The 21207-nt window shown below is 34.5% G+C and overlaps 1 protein-coding gene across 1 annotated transcript; it reads left to right on the top strand.

The window, feature by feature from the left end:
- The first annotated feature begins 867 nt into the window (after positions 1-867).
- On the top strand, positions 868-19080 carry LOC145233661 (integrin alpha-V-like). The gene is made up of 18 exons (XM_080098442.1): positions 868-1139; positions 1295-1401; positions 2314-2588; positions 2960-3146; positions 4784-4932; positions 5865-6012; positions 6583-6714; positions 8040-8319; positions 9857-10017; positions 10578-10714; positions 11100-11287; positions 11736-11880; positions 12288-12433; positions 13145-13249; positions 13479-13569; positions 14423-14653; positions 15386-15604; positions 16437-19080. Exons 1-18 carry the CDS (start codon positions 892-894, stop codon positions 16680-16682), a joined length of 3195 nt encoding a protein of 1064 aa, XP_079954568.1. The 5' UTR covers positions 868-891; the 3' UTR covers positions 16683-19080.
- Positions 19081-21207: the final 2127 nt, after the last annotated feature.

Genomic DNA, 21207 nt, shown 5'->3' with positions numbered 1-21207 from the left:
AAAACTCTCAAGCTAAAAAGGTTTAAGGTCTGGTTGTCTGCTAAGTTGTAGGCTACCTAATGAAGCGTAGCAACCACCATCACTCGAACAAAGTGTCAAAAAATTGATGTTTTTCCTTTTCAACACACAAAAACGTTGCGAATGATTCAATCGGAAGAGAAAATCACAAATGAAACGTTTCTCTGTTTTTCCTCTGCTGAGTGTACTTTAAGGCAAATGAGTCACGCTTTTATGAAAGCATAGAAAACCGCTCGATTGCCAAATATGGTCACAGCAATGGGGGAATACCCTCCAATGGTAAGGAGAATTTGTTATCTGGCATCGAAGATAGTTCCTCGCACTGAGGGCTAAATTGAATACAATACATTACTTGCATTGCACGCCGCGAAGCTGTAATACGCGAAGAAAACAAACAAAAGATGTTTTTGTGACTAAAACGGTACTTCATATTGTTTAATTAGCGGCTAATTCTCTTATGTTTGGAGGTTAGGTCTGAAATCAACGTTTTTAGATTTTTTTTTTGCAACCAAGTTAGTTATTTCTGCTTTGCTGGAAAAAACACGTAAGAACTTATTTACCTGAGTCATGAGTGCCTTCAAATGGTCGGTAATCAAACGATAGAATAGTAAAAGGAAGTAATACAGGTCCAATTTAAAGCATTTGACAGGTGTCATGTCAGTTAGGTATAATTATTTCAGGAAAATCAGACATTGCTTTTTTAATCGTACAACCAAGTTAGAATATGTGTATTTCACTGGAGCAAAGATGTTATGGACAATGCCTTTGATGCTGTAACTTATTAAAAATGAATGTTTGGTGGTTGGTCTTTTGCCATTTTTTTATGTTTATTTACATTTTTCTAGTTTTAATTTTTACTTTAAACAAGCGAAAATGCTGCTTTTATCTGACAACTCACTTCATCTGCAAGCAACAAATCAAAGAATACATATGAAAAAATCTGTACTTCCATTTTATCGACATTTTATCACTGCACTTGTATTCCTGTTTTTATTTGATCTTCGCAATGTAAATGCCTTTAACTTGGATGCGGAGTTTTCAACGTTTGTATCAAGTCCTTTAGACTATGAAGCATACTTTGGATATTCAGTGGATTATTTTGCAGGATCAAAGCAGAACTGGTGAGAAACAAAATGTACTAAAAAAAATTATTATTGTGAGAAACTGCGAAATTTGTGAATAAAGAGAAAAGCAAACATTTTTAGGGCATTAAAACTAAGTTTTTTTATTCTTTTTATATGATAACTTTGTGCCATAAGGTCCTTGTTTATTTTAGGATAACCATTGGTGCCCCCAAGACAAGCACTGGTGGCGAAGTGTACAGATGCAATTATAATCCTGGTTCAAATACAAGCCTATGCAAGGTTGTGGCGATTAAAAAAGGTGAACCATTTTGTTTTGGAGTTGATAGGACATCGGTAGTGTTTCAATTTCTAAATGCTTACTCATATTTCCCACCTAAAGCTACAAGAGTTAACTTTTATGTACTGCATTTGTTTGATTGTAAGCCACATCATTTTGAAGTTTTTTTTTACACAACCGTTTGTGCAGCTTACAGTCAAGGACTGGTTACATTTTAATATCATACTTATATTATTCTCACACCCCTGATTTTGTTTTGTTTAGCATTTACAACTCTTTTGCATATTGGCTTTACACGTCAACTTATGCTCTGCTGGATAGAATTATTAGTGTAAATAATACTTGTTGGCAAATAGTTGTACTGTAGCAACAGAAAGAAGTGTTAGAAATGCTAGTATTTAACATCCCAGCATGCGGCTTAAAATCGAGGGCTGCTTACATGTTTTTGACACAACAACATGCAACTTACAATCGAGTAAATATGGTGTTAGTTGTTGATTGCTGTTTTTTTTATATTACTACAGTATTTAGGGTTATTTTCTGGCTGTTTTGGTAAAATTTTGTGCTATTAACAAACAATAAAATTGTCATTCAAATAGCAAATACAATAGTTATAGCTTATAAATCAAACATTTTGACCAACATCATCAAAACAATTTAAACTGAATCAGCACATCTAATCTATAGAGACAGAGCAATACAGAAGAAAAGGTCAACAGTAGTGTAAATAAAGACAAAACTTAGGTACACAAGACACAGACTTGAATAACAGCTTTAATAAAAAGCAAATTGCCAGCGATGTAGAGTAAAACGTATTCAGTTTTGTCGAAACGTTTGTTTAAATAAAATAAATACGTTTTACTCTACGTCGCTGGCAATTTGCTTTTTATTAAAGACAAAACTGTTCAAAGCTTTTTTGTGTTGCATTTATAGAGACAACAAAAACCAATGTGACGCCAATGATGGGGATGACAGTTGCTGTGGGTCGTGGCAGGGAACTACTGACATGTGACCCCCAGTATGCACACCTGACAAAAACAGATACACAAGACTTCTACAATCTTATCGGGATTTGCTACTACCTAAAGGACTTTACCAAGTCAGATCCAGTGTACAGATATAAACCCTGCGTTGGATCAATCACTGCCAGAAATGATGGTGATTTACATACCTACTGCCAAGCTGGGTTTAGCTCCGCCTTTACCAAGGTTAGTTATGGAATATAGACAAATCTGGCCAATTGCATAATCTGTTTAATTGCATTAAGATCGGTAATTCCAACCTGAGCATGGTAAGACTTGTTCAGAATATTGTCTTGGTTATTGCGTAAAAACTTGACAAACTAATTATGCTATTAACTTGATTTGTCTGCATATATATCATATTTGTTGTAAGTTGAAGTTTATTAAAAAGATTTGAACTTGTCTTGTGAATTTAATTTATCTTTGATGGTTTACACGCTTTCTCCCTTAACCCGCAGGCTAAGTTAATGAAGCCATTAGTAATTGGCTTCAGGTGCTATCTTTTCCATCGAAAAAGTGGTATAGAATTTCAACGCTAACGAATTTAATTTTAACAGGGAAACAAAAAAGTTTTGCTTGGTGCCGTGGGTTCCTATTACAACCAAGGTTCGTTAATGCTGATTGAAGATTTGTACGACAATATGACAACCTTGCCAAGTCACACTGGTGAATTTACCCCTGATGTCCCCCCTGGGTGGGAGGATGAGGCTTACTACCAAATATCATACGACACAAACTTTATGGGTAAGTCTTGTAAATATCAGAGCAATCAGTCAACAACATAAAAACTAAACTGTAGACAGTGCATACTGTTTTGACCTGTAAGGTCTCTTCAGTGCAGCTGGTGCCAAGACATTGGTCATATAGGCTAGTGTAGCCAGACTTGAAAGACGTTATCTTTTGTGGTCACTGTGTGTCATTATTGGACTTGTATTGTTTTTGTCCATTATTCTTTTTTTTACGTGGTTAGAACTTTACACACCTTATTAAGCCATATCTGCAGTTGGTCTTTGTAACCCATTCAAACCCTGCAATTGTTGAAAAACTCTAAAAGAAACTCTTAAAAATAAATGAAAAATCAACTAACAACATTTTGATAAAAGCATGCTTGAAAAAATGCAGTATATTGTTTTGATTTATTGCTACTTAAAAAACTATGATTTTGAAGTGGTTTTATGTATGGTAGATTGTTACTGACATTCTGGCCTTATATTACTTTCCTATTGCCCTGCAGTATTGCCAGACATTCAGGAAGTAATTAAGTGTTAGTATGGGCAATAGGAAATGTATCATTTAAAATCTGTCAGTTTTACTGAGTATTGGGTTAACACTTGACGAAAAAACTTTAGTAAGATTTAGGTTGCAATAAGAAACAAAAATACTTTTAAATGTCCTTGGTTATTTTTCTGCGAACTATTATTAAAACAGTCAGCTTAAATTTTGAACACAAATTTTTACCAGCTTTAGTGTAACTAATTACATGCTTTCCTAAATAAGTATCGTTTAAACCAATTATGCATTCAAATTGTTATTTTAACCAACTAAATGTTCAAATAATTTTTGCAATTTTAAGCATGTTTGACTTCATAGCAAAAGTGAAAAACATTTAAAATGTGTTCATTTAAACTTTTACATTTTATTTTTACGATCAATTAAGTTCCCTTACGGGTTTTCTCATGAGAGCAAAATGATAAATTATGCATGGTTGTGGTTTAACGAAATCCAATCAATTTAATGTAAGCTTCAACACAGTTTATTCCTTTATAACCAGAGAGAAACACCTTTAAAACTAAATTTTCCATCCAAAGAAACTTTTTTTTGGCAATAATAGGCAAAATTAAAAAAAAGAGTATGGAAGTCAGAATATAGGCATGAAATGATTTTACTATTTGCTAATGTCAAAAATTTAACATCTCAATATCCAAATTCAGACCTTTATGTTTAAAACCATCAGAAGCGGCATTGCTTACTTGCTATGTATGGTAGAATAACAGTTATTCTGGTAAAAGATGGTTATCAAAATCAAGCAAACACATTACACAACAGGAACACCTAAGGCATTTATAAAGGTCTGAAGCGTTTACAGTATTCAAACAGCGGGTCTGTAATGTTGCCTAACATGTGAGCCATTCAAGTTTATAGAGCTCTTCTGGCAAGTATTTTTATTCTGACATTTTAACGTCTGTTACAGGTCTACCCTGATGAAGGCGACCTGTAAGGTATAGGACGTCGGAACGTCAGAATAAACATGCATTTGTCAGAAGAGCCCTATAAACTTGATATTATGCCTGGCAGCAATAGCTTATACATGAGCCATTCTTCCACCATAATTTTTTTACCTCGTTTTATTTGTGATCAAATGATTTAAAATATTTTTCTAGGTTATTCTGTCGTTACTGGGGTTACAATTAGTCAATTGCCGCTGCTTGTCACGAGCGCTCCAAGGAGGTTTGGATATGATTTGCTGGGTTCTGTGATAATTTATGATGAAAGAATGGAAGCCCCGCTGGCCAATTTCACTGGTGAACAAGTATGTGTGATAACTGCTTACACTACATTGTTAACATATAGTAGTTATGCTTGCAATAACACTTGTAACTACCAGACTTTAAACTTTTATACTGCAACAGTACTATATATTTTGTTTGGTATGCTTAGCGTGAGTAACCCAGATTCCTAGCTATATTTTTAATACTCCCAATTAAAAATACAGTAAATATCAATTAAATTTCCACCTAACTTAAGGTACAAATTATTTGTAATGTGGTAAGGGTTTAGGTCAGTGGTTCCCCTTTTTTGTCGCGACCAAAATACTTTTGTTTATTTTTATTTTTTGGCTTCTCGCGACCCATCGATATGCATTCTTACTATTTGGGTTGTATTTTTGTTTGTAAATCAGGAAAGTTTTTCGAAAATTACTACGCTAGTTTGAAAAATAAAAAACATCAAACAAAAATTATTCGTTTTTCGGCCAACTTTAGAGCTGGTTCAATGCATTATGAGCCAGACAACGCTTAACAGTGATCTCACACAAACATTATGACGTCACAAACAGAATAATTCACTATCACGCCAAATAGCCATGAAATTGTTATTGGGAAACAATTCATAGCCTTGGGAAATAACAAAATAACGCTACGAAACGTAGATGCTCTAATTGTCACAAAAACTGGCGACCCAACAGAATTTACAGGCGACCCAACTTTGGGCTGTGACCCATAGGTTGGGAAACACTGGTTTAGGTAATCATAAAAGATCAAACAATATTTTTGCCAAATCCAGACAATTTTTTGGGTCCAAACAGGTCTGGATTAACAAAGGTTTACCGTAGTATGTTTTTTTGTGAAAAATTATTGGATAAATTGGTTTGAGTCAAGAAACAAATATCTCACATGACCCCACTTTGTTTAGCAAAACTGTAAAGAGCACCTTTGGTTTTAAGTTGTAAAAACTTATTTTTAGACTGGTGAATACTTTGGTCAAGGTCTTGCTGTGGTGGATTTAAACAATGACGGTCTTGATGATGTTATAGTTGGGTCACCACTGTATTCCGATGTCGATCGCAAGAAACCAGAAATAGGAAGAATTTATGTATTTTACCAAGGAACAGGTGGAAACCTAATGCTACTAAACAACTTTATAAATAATTTTGCAACAGTCTCAAAACCATGTGATATTAAATTATCAAAGTTGTTTTTGTTAAAGTTTTTAACCTCTCTGGTTACATACAAATTGAACTAAATTTATTACATTTCAGTTGAAAATTTTATTGGTGGTTGTTTAGTTACGAACTTTTTTGGCACTAAAAATGTTTCATATTTGCATTTTTAGGATGTTTTTGAAGAACAAATAGATAATGTTGTTAATAAAAGGATTGCTTACTAAAATAAAGCTATTGCTGCCAGGTATAATGTATAAGCGAGTATTGCTCATCCAGCAGTTTTATTGTAAACAATCGACGTTTCGACATCCTTTACAAGACGCCTTCATCAGGATAATGGCATATCTTGCAAGACAAATTTCTATTAAGTGACAAAGTCAATTGTTTGCTTGTTTGTTAGTAATCTTACCCATCAGGAACAAAAAATCATTAAAATATGTCATCCTTTTACGTCATGCAAAAGACTTTTAAGATTTTCTAATATTTTAAAAACCAATTTCATTTAATCTTTTTGAATAGGAGCTGGGTCAAACAATCAAGACAGACATTTGGAGTTTTCCGATCCGATTATCATTAATGGTAATATTTCTATGGCCAGATTTGGACACACTATTGCAAATCTTGGAGACGTTAACCTTGATTCCTACCCTGGTAAGTTTAAATTTGTTAGTTTGTTTGTAAAAAAATAAATTTGGTAAATTGAAATTATTTTTTTTTCTTGTACAGAAAGTTATAATTTTTATGACATGTATGATTTTGTCCTGGGTAAAAATTCCAACCAAATTTTAAACTGTCTAGTTTTTAAACTCGAAATGATGTATAAATGTGAATAAGCATTAAAATCCATACAAAGTATGAGAAAGAGGCTGTTAAAGTGCCGACTTTTTTGACTTAGTTTAAATTTATGTCAAATACTGACAATTTTTTGTGCAAATTTTTATTCAGAATACAGAGACATTGTAATTTGCATTTTTTTAATATCCACATTCTTTTTTGGAGGAATACTGGATCAAAACCTAATAAATTAAACAAACTTTATAAATAAATGAAAGTTGTTCTACACAAGCTTGCCCCCTGCAACTCTAGAAGCCCAATCTTAATGTTTACGAGCAGCATGGCCTCTTCCAAAGCAAATATCCCACCCACTGTTTGGAATGTCTAACATCTACTCAGTTCATTGCCACCTACCCAAAGCATGTCAAATATATTTTAGTATGTCCCAGTAGAACATGTCATGTTATCAGACTGTAGTCACACCTTGTTGACAAATGTGTGCGTCATGTTATAATTATCTTTGCTTGTCGGTTAAGAAGTGTGATAAAATATCTTGGGTGGTTACTTATTAACAAACATAAGGCAACCGTGCCAAAATTATGTGGAAAATGTTTAGTCTGAAGCATATTTATTCTCTAAAGTATTGATTCCATATTTGCTTCCTTTATTCTCTAAAGTATTGCTTCCTTATTTTTAAACAAGGTTTTCAAACATGAAATATTGTAAATGATTTAGGTATTTTTTTACCTTAAACACAATTGCCTGCACTTTTAACACAAAACTTTGTGGCAGTAAAGGGTATCTATCACACTCTAATCTCCTCCTGTATTTTATGTCAACTAGTTTTGAGCTGGTCCAAGTTAAAAAAAATATCTGGATTGCAATGGTCTTTTGCAACCAACCCCCAACTTTAGATTTTTAGATTATTAGTGAATAAAATGCTGAGCTGAAATTTGATAAATTTAATTTATTAGAATTTTGGAAATGGTTGCAACATAATTTTAACTTTTTACCGATTTCAATGATTTTCTCTCCAGTTTTAATAGCGTTTACTTTTCGTTTTATAAAATTGGTTTTACAATGCAAAGAAGGCAACAGTAGGTTAAATTACCCTATCACCTTCTTAAGTAAACCAAGCAAATGATAATTTTCATAAGCGCAACTTTAATTAAAAAGATTACACAATTTTTTTGTACCAACAGACATGATTGTTGCTGCTCCTTATGAGACGAACTCCACAGACGAGTCGACTGACATAAGGTTCGGAGCACTTTACATCTTTAACGGAGGTCCTGGAGGCATTCAACCGTATCCATCACAAGTCATCCACGGAGCTGACCTTGAAAAAGCTGCAAATTTTCCTCAAGGTCAAAAGATTCGAGGATTGGGATATTCTATGAAGGGAGGAAAGGATTTGGACGGAAATCAATATCCTGATGTTGTGATCGGATCGTATTTATCGGATAAAGTTGTGGTTATGAGGTAAGTTGTAACGTCAGAATAGATTATGCGGGTTCCATACAAGCTTTGTGCAGTCAACAATAACATTTTCGGGAATAGATTAAGACTTAACAAAACGTTGATTGTATGGTTCATATTTATTGTCTGTGGGTGGGCAGTGCTTGTATGCAGGTTTTTTTTAAGGTTTGGTTTGGGTGACTGCTAAGTAGTTTTTAGAGACCGCAAGTGTTTCATTTAAATACCAAAAACTGTAGTTGTAGTTGCAAGTCCAAATTTTGGGAAACCGCTGGAGAAATTTTAAACACCTTAATAAAAACACTGCTTGTATGTATGTTTTATTTAGGTGTGTTGGACCATTGTTTAGTAGATTTTTTAAACTTTGAGAATTTTACTTCAACCCATTAGATTCCTCTGGGTTGGAGCAAATGCTGCTCAAGATGGCCGAGTGGTCAGCGCAAACGCTTTGTGTTCACAAGGTTGGGGGTTTGAATCCCACCTCAGTTGCTTGTGTTTTCATGAGCAAGAAACTTGAGGGCATTGCTTCAGCCCAGTGGTTTCCAAACAAATTGAAAATTAGTCAATGAACTCAGCTCGGCAGTGGACTCATTGTGAGCGCAACACGTTAAAGTCTTGCTTGCGCAATAGGACAGAAATGAAAGTTTTTTTGCTCAGGAAAACACAAGTGTCTAAGAAGCGACTTCATGTTAAACATATATTTTACATCACAAACTTTTGAATAAATATTCATGTAGTCATAAAAAATTATAGAATGGCAAAACATATGATAAAAAAATGTCCAACACATTTCAAAACTGGCATTTTGCTAAATTATGTTAGCTAACAAGTTTCACTGGCAAGCCACTTAGCTTTGTCAGTGTTTTATTGTTAGGTCATTGTTCCTATTATGACTCACAGACATAAGCACCCAAATACTCAGACATGCTACGTCACATGTGTATTAGTTTAGGAACTTTTCTCAAAATCCCAATAAATATTAATGAGAAAATGCAGATTACGTAACAAAGTCAAGGTGGTTTGTATGATGTCATCTAGATTCTAGAAGCAATTAAAATTAATATTTAACGAGAAAAATAGCATATTTGTCAGATGCCTAATCTGGACAAAAAAATTATTAATTAACTCACTACATAATTACATATCAAACAGAAACGTGGCTCTGTATGGTTGTAACAAACAATTACTTTTTGTAGATGATTCGTTTAAAAAAATCCTTGTTTATGAAACATAAAATATTTTTCTAGGAGATGACTGTCTTCCAAAGTTATTATTGGTTACCTTACTGAAGGGGATAGATATTGTTTTTCGGGGGTATTTTTTCCTGTTTCTGTCCGTATTTTTTTTCTGTCTATCGTTGGTTTGTTCCTCGCGTTTGTTCAAGTAAGAGTGCCTCAAACATTTTCAAATTTACACACATGTTAGGTATTTGTCCAAATTTGAACCTCCTGAATTTTTTTTCATTTTTTTAGATATTGTATTAGTTTAGGCATTTATGTTTTGTTTTAAAATTATATCCATTATACAAAATCTTTGCTTTTAGGGCACGGCCTGTTGTGAAAGTTATTGCTACGGTAACCATCACACCCAACAAAGTTGACCTTGAAACTTTGATGTGTGACCTTCCTGGCTCTACAAGGTCAGCATGTTTCCACATAAATACATGCTTCTCATTTACTGGAGAGGGTCTTCCTGGTACAGTGGGTGAGTGTGGTTTTGAATTTGTGATCTTTTAATTTGACCCTGCAGTTAACGACTCCACCGCAAAACAGCTTAACGACTCCACCGCAAAACATATGCAATATTTAAACATCGCTGCCTGATGTTATGTCAGTGAACCCAATTAATGGATGAGTCATGTATATTAGAAATGTTGAACTGTATGGTGAAACTAAAGCAAATTTGGATCAAAAATAAAGGGGGTAATATATATCCAAAGGAGCGATTTGACATTCCAATAGATTTTCGCTTTTTCAAAATTATACTTTCCAATCCTAGTTTTTTGAAATTGGGGTAAATGAGGTCAATCAAATTCATCTAAAGGGCAACAATCAAGAACCACTACATAAAAACTGTGGATGGGTTTTTAAGTTGTAAGTTTTTGTTATTTTCAAGTTTGCTACACAGCACCATAGGTAAGGCAACTATCATCTCTGTGATTAGCACTGTTTCTTGGCCAAGGAGTAGAACCCTTGCAATATAGTCTTCATTGTGCAGTTTCATGCATAGAAGCAGCGATTTAGAAAGTCACTTTTTTTCTGCAGAAATTTCGTACTCGTATGATGTTGACTCCACCAAGGGGACAGATGAGAAACGATCGTTTTTACTTGATTCCACACCAAGAAATCTCAGTCTTACAGCTTCCCAGGAGGAATGTGTCCATGAAACTGTTTACGTTAAAGTAAGTTTAATATCTTTCTCATCTATAGTTAGTTGTATGTATCAAAGATTAAAAAAATTGTTGGCTGTTTTGCAGTTGGCAGTTAATGCACCTCTGGTGGTTAAAATGTTAAACATTGGACGATTGGGCCAAAATTTTGCCGGACTAATTATTGGGTCATTATGGTTCTATATTTTGTTAGTTTGGGTGCAGAACCTCTTCGGTTACCCCACTAGCCCTCTAAAAGGGATGAACTAAGTTTAAAATGAAAATATTCTTAGTTTTATCATGAAAGACTTAAATATATTTTCCGAAAAGAATAAGACAAAATGAATAGTTATGGAGAAAAAAATCTGACAAAGTACTCAACAAAACTTTGTTCTAAAATTGCTTTGTTACATCACAGAAAGACATTCGAGACAAACAGGGTGATATTGCTGTCACGGTTACCTACTGGCTACTTGAAACTCACCAACCAGTTGAACCAATCATAGACGAGCTTACCGGTACCACGGCAACCACACAAGCTGCAATTTTCCAAGATTGTGGTGCAGATGAGATTTGTACTCCAGAACTGACAATTACTGGAAACCTGTAAGTATAAAATCAGCATCTTTTCTCTTGAATAAGATGAATTAGTACAAAACGTTGTACAAAAATGTTATTAAATCTTTTAAATGTTTCACAGTTGACCATAGAAACAATACAATTGTGAATGATTTTAAAACCTTTGGAAAAATAACAATACATAATGTAGGTTCCTTCTATTTTGCGATGTTTGAAAAAGACTTTGTTTCACATTTGCAGTAAATGCTTGTAACAAAAATTTGTGCACAAAATCACGCATAATCGTTTGAACCATTTCAATCATTTTTATTTTAAAATAAAAAAAATCAATATTTTAAAAGCAAACAGAATTTACAAAAAAGTGATACACAGACAATGGTAATTTAAAACTTGATGCACATTTATCAAGTTGTATTTAATGCAATAGGGGCCTGCTATGTTAATATTGTTTTATTATCTATATTTTGTTCTTCAGGAACCCTTCAGTAGCATATGTGGGAGCGTATACAGAGGTTATTTTGTCGGTTTTGGTTGCTAACAAGGGAGAGAATGCATATCTTACCACACTTGTCATCCAATATCCTGACAATTCTAGTTTTGTTGGAGTGCAAGAGAACGCTGTAAGTTGACTTGTTGTCCATTGCTATTTGACAGTTCTTACGATACAAAGACAAATCTGGCGAAATTCTTTTAATTGGATGGGAAGTTTAATCCATGATAAAATTGTCTGGTTACATTTATAATCTGGTTAGTTCAGTGGTGGGATTCAGCTAGTTCGCCCTGGTTCTCTAGAACCGTCTCACGCGATCTGGTTAGCATTACAGGTTTCTGTCAATGGACTTTTTGTAAAAGAACCGGCTAAAAAATATGACTTTTGTGATAGAACCGGCCAAACAAAATTTGAATCCCGAATTTGGATTAGTTGCATAAAAAATAGTGAGCTATATTGCGGTTGAGTTTATTGTAATGACACCAAACCAGCACCCTGTGTTATAATATTTACATTATCTGATTTTTTCATGTACAGAATGGCTTGTTGAGAAGTTGTGTGGACTCTCCTCCCATCTTGCTGTGTGAAATGGGAAACCCAATGAAGAGAAGCACGCAGTCAGAAATAAATGTGAAATTCGGAATTAATGACCTTGTTGGAGATGTCAGTAACTTAGTGTTCAGGTAATGTACAAACCAGAATAACGCTTTTCTTTTTTCTATAAATTCATTCATGACAGACAACTTTAAACATTTTTTTTTGGCTTTTTTTCAAAAACTTGCCTTTACATGAAAAACACTACTATATAGTACATCACGAAATTATATAGATTTATCTAAATGATAGCGAACCTTTCAAGCAAATAAAGTGTTCATTCTTAAACAGTATATACTTAACATACTCAAAATACGTATTATGTTGATTATCATGTTTAACATAGTGTGTCAGGCCTATTAAAGGCATTATACCATGACACCTGTCACCAAACTTTCTAAGGTATATGTTAGAAAAATCTAGCCAGCGGTGGGATTCGAACCCATGACACAAGCTGTTCTGGGACTTGCGCTCCGCCAACTGAGCTACACAGGCTCACCAGTAAACCCGTTGAAAGTCGAATCACAAGCACTGTTGTCTGCTGCATATGTCAGCTTTTTAATAGGTGATCGCCAGATTGACCAGTAATCAGTACCTACTTATTTCTAAATGTTAGTGAGCCAGACCTATCGGAGGTATGATAACGAACAATATGGTCATTGCTCATTGTTCATCGTTATAAGTTCATTTTAACAGTGAGGGAGACCGTAAAAATTACTTTGTTGAGCTACATTAAGCCTGTATAGCTGTAATTTGCTATGGGTTGCATAACAATATTTTGCAATTTTATGTTATTACAGATATCATGCAAATTCAACCAACATTCAAAACAATACAAGCAACAAACTGCAATCCAACCTGAGAATCGAAGTGCATGCAGACATTCAGATTTTCAATTCTTCTGTGTAAGAACAATTACTTTTTTACTATTGTTGCAATCAACTCATTTATAATAATGGAGTGTGTGTAAAATCTATTGTGCATTCGAGTCAAAAAAGCAGTGGAGGGCACAATTGGTGAAAAATGGCTGAACACGCTGTAGCTACACTACGTTATAAAGCCTGTTGCTTTGGTTCCTGTTACTAGGCGAAATTTAACTGCAAATATTGTTTTTTAAAACTTATTTTTTTCCAGGCCTTCTGTTACAATCTTAAGTAAACCAGAAGAGTCAGAGAAACAGGCTGTCAACAAGACTGCATCGAAACCTGTCACACACCTTTATGAGGTAACAAAACTTTGTATGCAATATTTGGTATTTTTGGTTATGCAAAATCAACACTTCAAAGACTGCCTAATAGTTTAAAAATTCGTTGCTGATGGCTAGGAAGTAGTGACAACAGTATTAAAAAAATAAAGTAAATGTCTTGAAGCAAATTTGCAATAATAAGGACAGATACATGAACGTGATTTAAGCATAATGTATTTAGGCTTTTGGTTGCCAACAAAGCATACAAATGAACAATATTTGTTCATGGATAGTTTATCAATCACAGTATGCAAGCTCCATTAAATGTGGAATACCGAATCAGCTGGTTACCAAGCATTCCCAAATGGCAAACTGGAGACTAGAAAAAATTAAGACTGCGGTGGAATTCAAACCCACAACAGGAGTCTTTTCGGGACTCGCACTCTACCAAGTGACCTACACAGGCTCAGTGGAGAATCCGCCGAAAGTTGAATCACAAGCACCGTTGCCTGCCATGAATACTGCACATGTCAGCTTTGTAGTAGGAAATCAGCCAAATGGAAATGCTTAGTGACCAGCAGATTCAGCATGATGCCTTCATTGGGCCTGTTGTACAGTGATTTACATGAGTGTGTTGTGATCGCTGGTCTGCATGAACGCTTCAGGGCTGATCCCAGTTATAAATATACAAGCAGGGTTTTTTTAAGGTTTGGTTTGGGTGACCGCTAAGTAGTTTTAAGAGACTACAAGTGTTTCATTTAAATACCAAAAAATAGCCATATTTGCTTAAACAAATTATTTATTAGGCTACTGGCAAATTTTGGGAAACCGCTGGAGTTTCGGTCCCCCAAAACACCTTAAAAAAACACTGTATACAAGTATTATTTTTTAGATAACCAATGAAGGACCATCAGCGATTGAAAGTGCAACTATCTCCCTTTTGTGGCCACTTAAGACCCCTAATGGAAACTTTTTGCTTGCACTCAAAGAAGTTGTTGTGACTGGATCTGTATCGTGTTTTCTGGACAACATTATCAACGAAAGTTTGGCACTTGCAAAAGATGTCATGGTTCCCTCTGACTCGTTGGTGGTTGAGTCAAATGATGGAAATATAAATTATTACGTGAGTTGTGTCTAACGAAAAATATTTCTATAGTGTAAAATTGTAAGTCAGAACTACCATATGGTTTAGTTATGGATTTTGCAAATAGTGTTTTGGCTTGCATTTTTAATTTTTTTTTAATTGCTTAATTTATTGGTAAACCCTCTCCTCATGAAAAATTATCGCAAAACAATTTGAACTTGAATAATAGATGTGGCATTTTTTCGTTTGACTCAATAGCCCCCAACATTTACCCCACTAGCCCCATAAAATGGGTGAATTTTTGAACAAAGTCTGAATTGGATGAAATTTGGATAGCTTGTAGGATTTTTTAGAACTCTATTTCACATGCTATTTTTGTGAAATAGATGTTTAACCCTGTAGACCAGGGGCGGGCAACTTCTCCAGTCGGCGGGCCTGATAAGGGAAAATGAAGTACTTGGTGGGCCGGATTCCTGAATCGATACATTAATCGCTAATATATCCAGTGATTTAAAACGGATTTTTGACCACCTAAACCAAATTCATTCAAGAACATCACAAATACAATACAGTCCAAAACGCGGGCCACATTATCATGTAAGACCTGAAACTGTCTGCGGGCCGCTCAAAATCCCGGGCCTCTTGTTGCCTGCCCCTGCTGTAGACCCACAATTTATCCACCAGCCCCCTAAAATGGGTGAAATTTTTAAACAATGTTCCAATTGAATGAATTTGAACAGTTTATCTGACCACCAAAATTTTTGCACGCAGAACTGTCACACAGTATCGGAATATTGTTTCGAGATGAAATGCCGGGTGGAAAGTATGCCAGCAAAAAGTAGCGTTCTTATTCAATTGAAAGGATCACTGATGATGGCACCTCTTCTTGCTAGCTCTTCCGATTCTTACGTCACTTCCAGTTTGAAATTTCAAGTTAATTCTTATCCCTATGCAATCGCCCCACCTTCTGGAACTATGTATCTGTCAGAGGTATTGTGAGATTTTTTAAAAATATTTCCATAATTTTTGCTAAGTTGTGTTGTTTTCTGTTCTGTCACAGACTATTGATCTGTAATATATACAACTCAGTTTTTTATAACTTTTTTGCAGAAATGCCATATTCAAAAATCTGTAATATGATTAGGTCATGTATATAATAGAACAATAATCAAATAAACACTCAACTTTTTTAAGTAATGAACGATGAAGCTTTGAAATAAAACACTTTACCAACTGAAGGATGTTAACAATTCCTACTTTTCCAGCAGTTTTTGTATAAAGTAACTGACCACTATATCTTAAATAGCTCAAAAAACATTGTTTGTAATTTGTAACAGGGCATTGGATTTGCACAATTTTTTTGGTTAAATCCAAATCCAATGAAAAAGTTCACACTTTTAAAACACAAATCAGAATTCATGTGTGGGTTAACCAAAATCAACTATAACATAGCAACGTATTTAATTTGGAAACTTTTTTTTTTTTTCAAAATAAATCATTTACAACAGATTTGTTGGAACAAAAAACAAAACCGACCTGAACTTGTCTTGTGAAAGGTCCAAGTCAGAAGTAACAACCAAGTCCATTTGTTACATATCATGCCTGGCACCAGTGTTTTTGTTTATTCTTTGCCCTTCAGAAGGCCTACCGTTCTGGTGGGCGAATCGTCAGCAAACATACAAGTTCTTAAAAACAACTAATATTTTGTTTAGCATCACACTAGCTTGATGACAATTTTGTTGGTTTGTAAAGCAGCCGCGTATATGAATTTATTTTTTCAATTTTGTTAAAAAAATTTTTCAAAATCACCTTTTTGTTTCAGGTGAGCTTAAAGGCCACATATTCACAAACTTCAGAACCTACTTCAGTAGAATGGTGGATCGTGGCTGTTTCGATCGCAGCTGGAGTAATTTTCCTTCTTCTAATTATCCTAATACTGTGGAAATGTGGATTCTTCAAGAGGAAGAGCATGCCAGTGTCACAGGAAGATGAACAACAACAGAAGAGACTTGTTGAGCCGGAGGATAAGGATGACATGCAAAAGGAGTTGGAGGAGCATATTAAGTAGAAGATTCTGGAAAATTCTTTGGTTAGTAACCTCATTGATTTGAGATGGTGTGACTGTTTGTAATTTCAGCAAAACCTATTAAAAACTGCTTAGTCGGTTTGTTAACGAATCTTGGACCAAATTTGAGTTGTTTCTGGGGTTGTTGAGTGTATTACATGAAATACAGCATTGTTTTAATATGAATCCCAATGTGTATGCAACAGTTTGGAAATTTTCAACTTTTTTGTACTTAAGATTATGAGATAATGATTAGGACCAAGTTTCTTTATCATTAAAAATCCAGAATGTCTAAACAAATATTCATTACTTGTCGTTTAGGGTAAATTTACCCATCACTCCACCAGTTGAAAACTTTGACATTTATTCCATGCAAAGTTGCAGCCTAAAATCAATCATTGTAATGATGAACTGTATCATAGTTTGAATGCAGGTTCTGAAAGTATTGGGTGTTCCTTAAACTTTTATTATTCGATTGTGTAGCCTTGTTTTTTATTTTTGTGTATTACTTTTAATCTATCGTAAAATGTAACGATAGTATATCCAACAGTGCCATATTATGATACAGTATCCATAAATTTTGTTGAGATTTTTGCATTTGGAGATGTGTCATAGTTTCATCAAAAAAGTTAAAAAACTGTGCAAAAATTTGTGCTGCATTTTTCATTATTTTATAATATTTGCTTTGGTACAAAATAAATAGTTTTTGCCAAAACTGAAATGTTTAAACAAATAGCTAATAAATTGTTTCATATAGGATTAGCTGTTTAACTGTACAAAAATGTCTTTGTATCTTTTAGTATTAACCTGTACTGCAGTAATAACTTAGCATGCACCGGATTGTGTTAAGTATTGTGTTTTTACTTTTTTATCTAGTCCACATATTTGTTGAAAAACATCCTGCCTTTGGTAATGCTTCCTTGGTGGCTACTTTAGTTGTGTTAGCATTTTTTTTAACCTTTTAATTGTTTCTACCATTGTGGTGCATCAAACGAACCTCAAGGCATCATCCAAAAACAGTACTTTGTCCTCGTTTAACTTGTTTTAGACGTAGTAGCGATACTAATATGTGTTTATGTCCACAAATAAGCTTTGTGCGGCTAAACAATTCAAAAATGTGGTCTATGGATACTGACACTTGAGGGCGCAAAAAGGGACAATTGCCAAACTTTTCAAATTCTGTTAATTGTGTTTTATATGTATACACCTTTAATCAAACAATCTTATTAAATAGTAGGAGTAACCTTGAACCATGTTAAACGGAAATATTTAGACTGGTGACCATGCTGTGTTTAATGCAGATGGTTTCAAGTAAGCTTAAGACCAATTAAACATTAACCAAACTGAGCAAATTGAACAAAACTAAATCAATCACACGTTTATTTGTCATGCTTTTAAAGGAAGAGAAGTAACACCCTACAAAAGTGTGAAAGGCCAAGTGTTGGCAACCATGTCATTGACCCATTATTGTATAATCAATAATGATGAGAATCAAATGAATAATTTTGTTCATGTACAAAGCTTTATTGTTTACGTTTTTTGGGACTTGAATGAAATAAGGTACAAAATCCTAAGACTGCCACTGTATTTATTGCTAATACTTTTTTAATTACCACTAACTGCCTGTGTTTCATATGGGAATCAATTAAACTGTGATCAGCCTTTTCATTCTATGTTTCATATTCTTATAAATCCCTAAATTGCCCTTGGACCGCCATATTTTGTGAAAAAAAATTTGTAGCACTGGTATAAAATCAATAAAAACAGTAAAACAGTTGTGGTTAGACAATTTTCAACTTTTATTTTAGCTTAGTTTTACCTCCGGTTCGCAAACCCTAATCTATTTAACATCCATTGCTTAATAAATAGCTGCTGCAAATAATTTTACGATTTTAATTTTGTAAATAGCGTTTTTGTTTGCATACACCTTTTTCTCATTTTTTGTATCTTTTGTTGATTTTAAACCATTTAACTGTTGTTGTCTAGTTGTATTGCTAACGGACCAAAGTAATTCTCTTCCATTTAATGTACTGACATTATGCTGTTTATGCAAAGATTTTCGCAAAGGAAAGTTTTTGCCAAACATTTATTTTAGGTGCTTCATTCCGATATATGAAAAATTGTGCAAGCATAAAAAGAACTGGGTTTCTTAACTTCTTTTCTGCCAAAAGCTTGTTTTGCCATCAGTACTCTAGTACTATAGCACCAGGTGCCAATTTGTCTGATCAAAAGTTGATATTTCAAATGTTTTGTTGTGTTGTGGAATTTTGCAATGTTTTATCAAATGATTCCTTCCACTCCGTAATTTTCCCACAGTTTTTGTTGAGCACTCCTGTATTATTTGCTTTGTTGTTTTGGTGCACACGCGTTTTACTTTAAATACACTGATCTTATTGTTAAACTTGCTGTAGTCACTGCGGAGAAAATTTAGGGACTAAAAAAGTGCTTCCCAACCTTTTCACACACAACCCAACAAGGCACCCAAAAGCCACACAGTTTCCATGAGGTAAAAAAATGTATTTTCATTTAAAATACTTTATGTCAGAAAATGCAACGTTAAACGGCAGTACTTTGGTTTGAAAAAACATTTGATAAACATAGCATCCATAAAAATAAAAAAAGATTGAGATAAAGTTCAGAATAATGCCACCTTACACCCGCTAAGAATCTCTCTTGAAGATTTGAATTGTTTGAGGTGTATGCCCACGTTGCTACCAATGGATTAAGAATTTAGGACAACTCTAGTTCATATGGTCGTGGGTTCTAACCCTATTTCGGTATTGTTGTGTTTGTCTGAGCATAAAACTTGAGCAGCATTTCTTTAACCTAGTAAAACCAGTGGGAAAAAAACTGGATCGAAATTAAACGTGGGCTCCCCAACTTGGAAATACTTTAACATTGCCTAAACGGAATAGCAGAGGCGGACCGGTTGACCGCTAGCTAGTTAAAATTTGTTGGTAGTGGGTGCGGCAAATTCAGAAATATGCATGGTAACGCAAATGGCAATTTTTGTCAGAGTCAATAAAGAGTATGAATTAATATCTTTTTTATATATTTTAAATTGTATAGGATAGTCAATGCCAAATGTATAGTCAAATCGGTATGTAGTGTTTCACGTTCATTTTCAGGCAAGGCAATCATTTGTTTTTATGTTTTCACGTAGAGAAAAAAGGCCCACGCTTTTGTACACTCACCCTTTATGACTCAAAAAACAGGTATGACGTAACGGACACACTTGACTTCGTGCAACCAGAGCCACGGCGCAAAACAGGTGTTTGAGGAGAAAATGGCAGATCCAGGAACATTTGGGGCCAACAACGACTTTATCTGACCTTGAAGGTATTTGGCTGGGGAGAAATTTAAACCAGAGTTTTGCTTTGACTCTCACGGTTATAGTTTCAGTATGTTGGCCCGGTACATTGTTGCTAGAGTTGTAGCGGTGCTGTGCTATGTTCAGTTTGCTTAAGTTTTCTGAGAACTTTTTAGTTTCTAAGAACTGGTTTTTGAAACTATAAATAAAATGTTAAACGCACTAAACAAAAACAAATTTTCATTGTTTATGTATATGATGACTTATGATGTTTATTAGTTGAGAATATTTTTCAGCATTGCTTAAAGTCTTTCATGTCAAACGTAAACAGAAAACCAAACAGCCTGCTGAAATGTATACTGGAGTGTTAAAGAGTGCTTTAGTTTACCGTCAAAGGCCATATTAACTATACTTTATATCGAGACAAGCCAATAGGCAGTTTGATCGTGATTTTACTCACATCTGCAAGTGGGCAATTGCAGACAACCAATACGTCATTAGCAATAAAAGCTTCATTGCGACGTCATATATAGTCAGACATGCTATCAGCACATTTGTGTCCAGTAATGCACCACTTCGGTTCATGGAATAGCTGAAATTGAACGTTTTGGTGAACCCGTATGAAATGTTTTTTTGCAATTGTTTGGAAAGTATGAGCTGCAAATCAATTGCTTTTAGACACATTAAAACGTGCTAAAACGTTAAAATTTTAACTAGACAACAGGTAACGATTTTGTGATAGGGCCTACATTGCAGTTGTCTTGTAATGATTGCAAATGGGTGGTTGTTTGTGAATTAACTGGTCGCTTGTTATCGTTCAGTACTTATGTTTAAGGTTTGGTTAAAGTTTCAGCCGAGTTGAGAAAAAGTAATAGGATAACAACGAAACGATGAGAAAAGCGATTTTGTAAACCGAAACTTTAATCTGCTTAAACGTTTTGTGATGCAATCATTGCTGGAAGTCTCAAAGTTCAGTACAAGATAGAGAAAACGTCAAAATCCACATTTTTTTATTGAGTAGTATTTAAAAGTTTTGGCACAATAGGCAGGTATGGCGTGATCGTGCGTATTACATCATATATTTTGACTGGCAGATTCGGGGCTACTACCCCTCTTCGCTTCAGTTGCTCTTGACAAAACATTTCGGGACTTCTTCGGTTCTGCTAGACCAGTTACAAGTGGCCACACCTTCTCAACCTGCACGAAAGTTTCATTTTA

This window comes from Phallusia mammillata, chromosome 1 (genome assembly GCF_965637545.1).
Source record: "Phallusia mammillata chromosome 1, kaPhaMamm4.hap1.1, whole genome shotgun sequence".
Taxonomy (NCBI): Eukaryota; Metazoa; Chordata; class Ascidiacea; order Phlebobranchia; family Ascidiidae; genus Phallusia; species Phallusia mammillata.
This window is presented reverse-complemented; position numbering and strand designations above follow the sequence as displayed.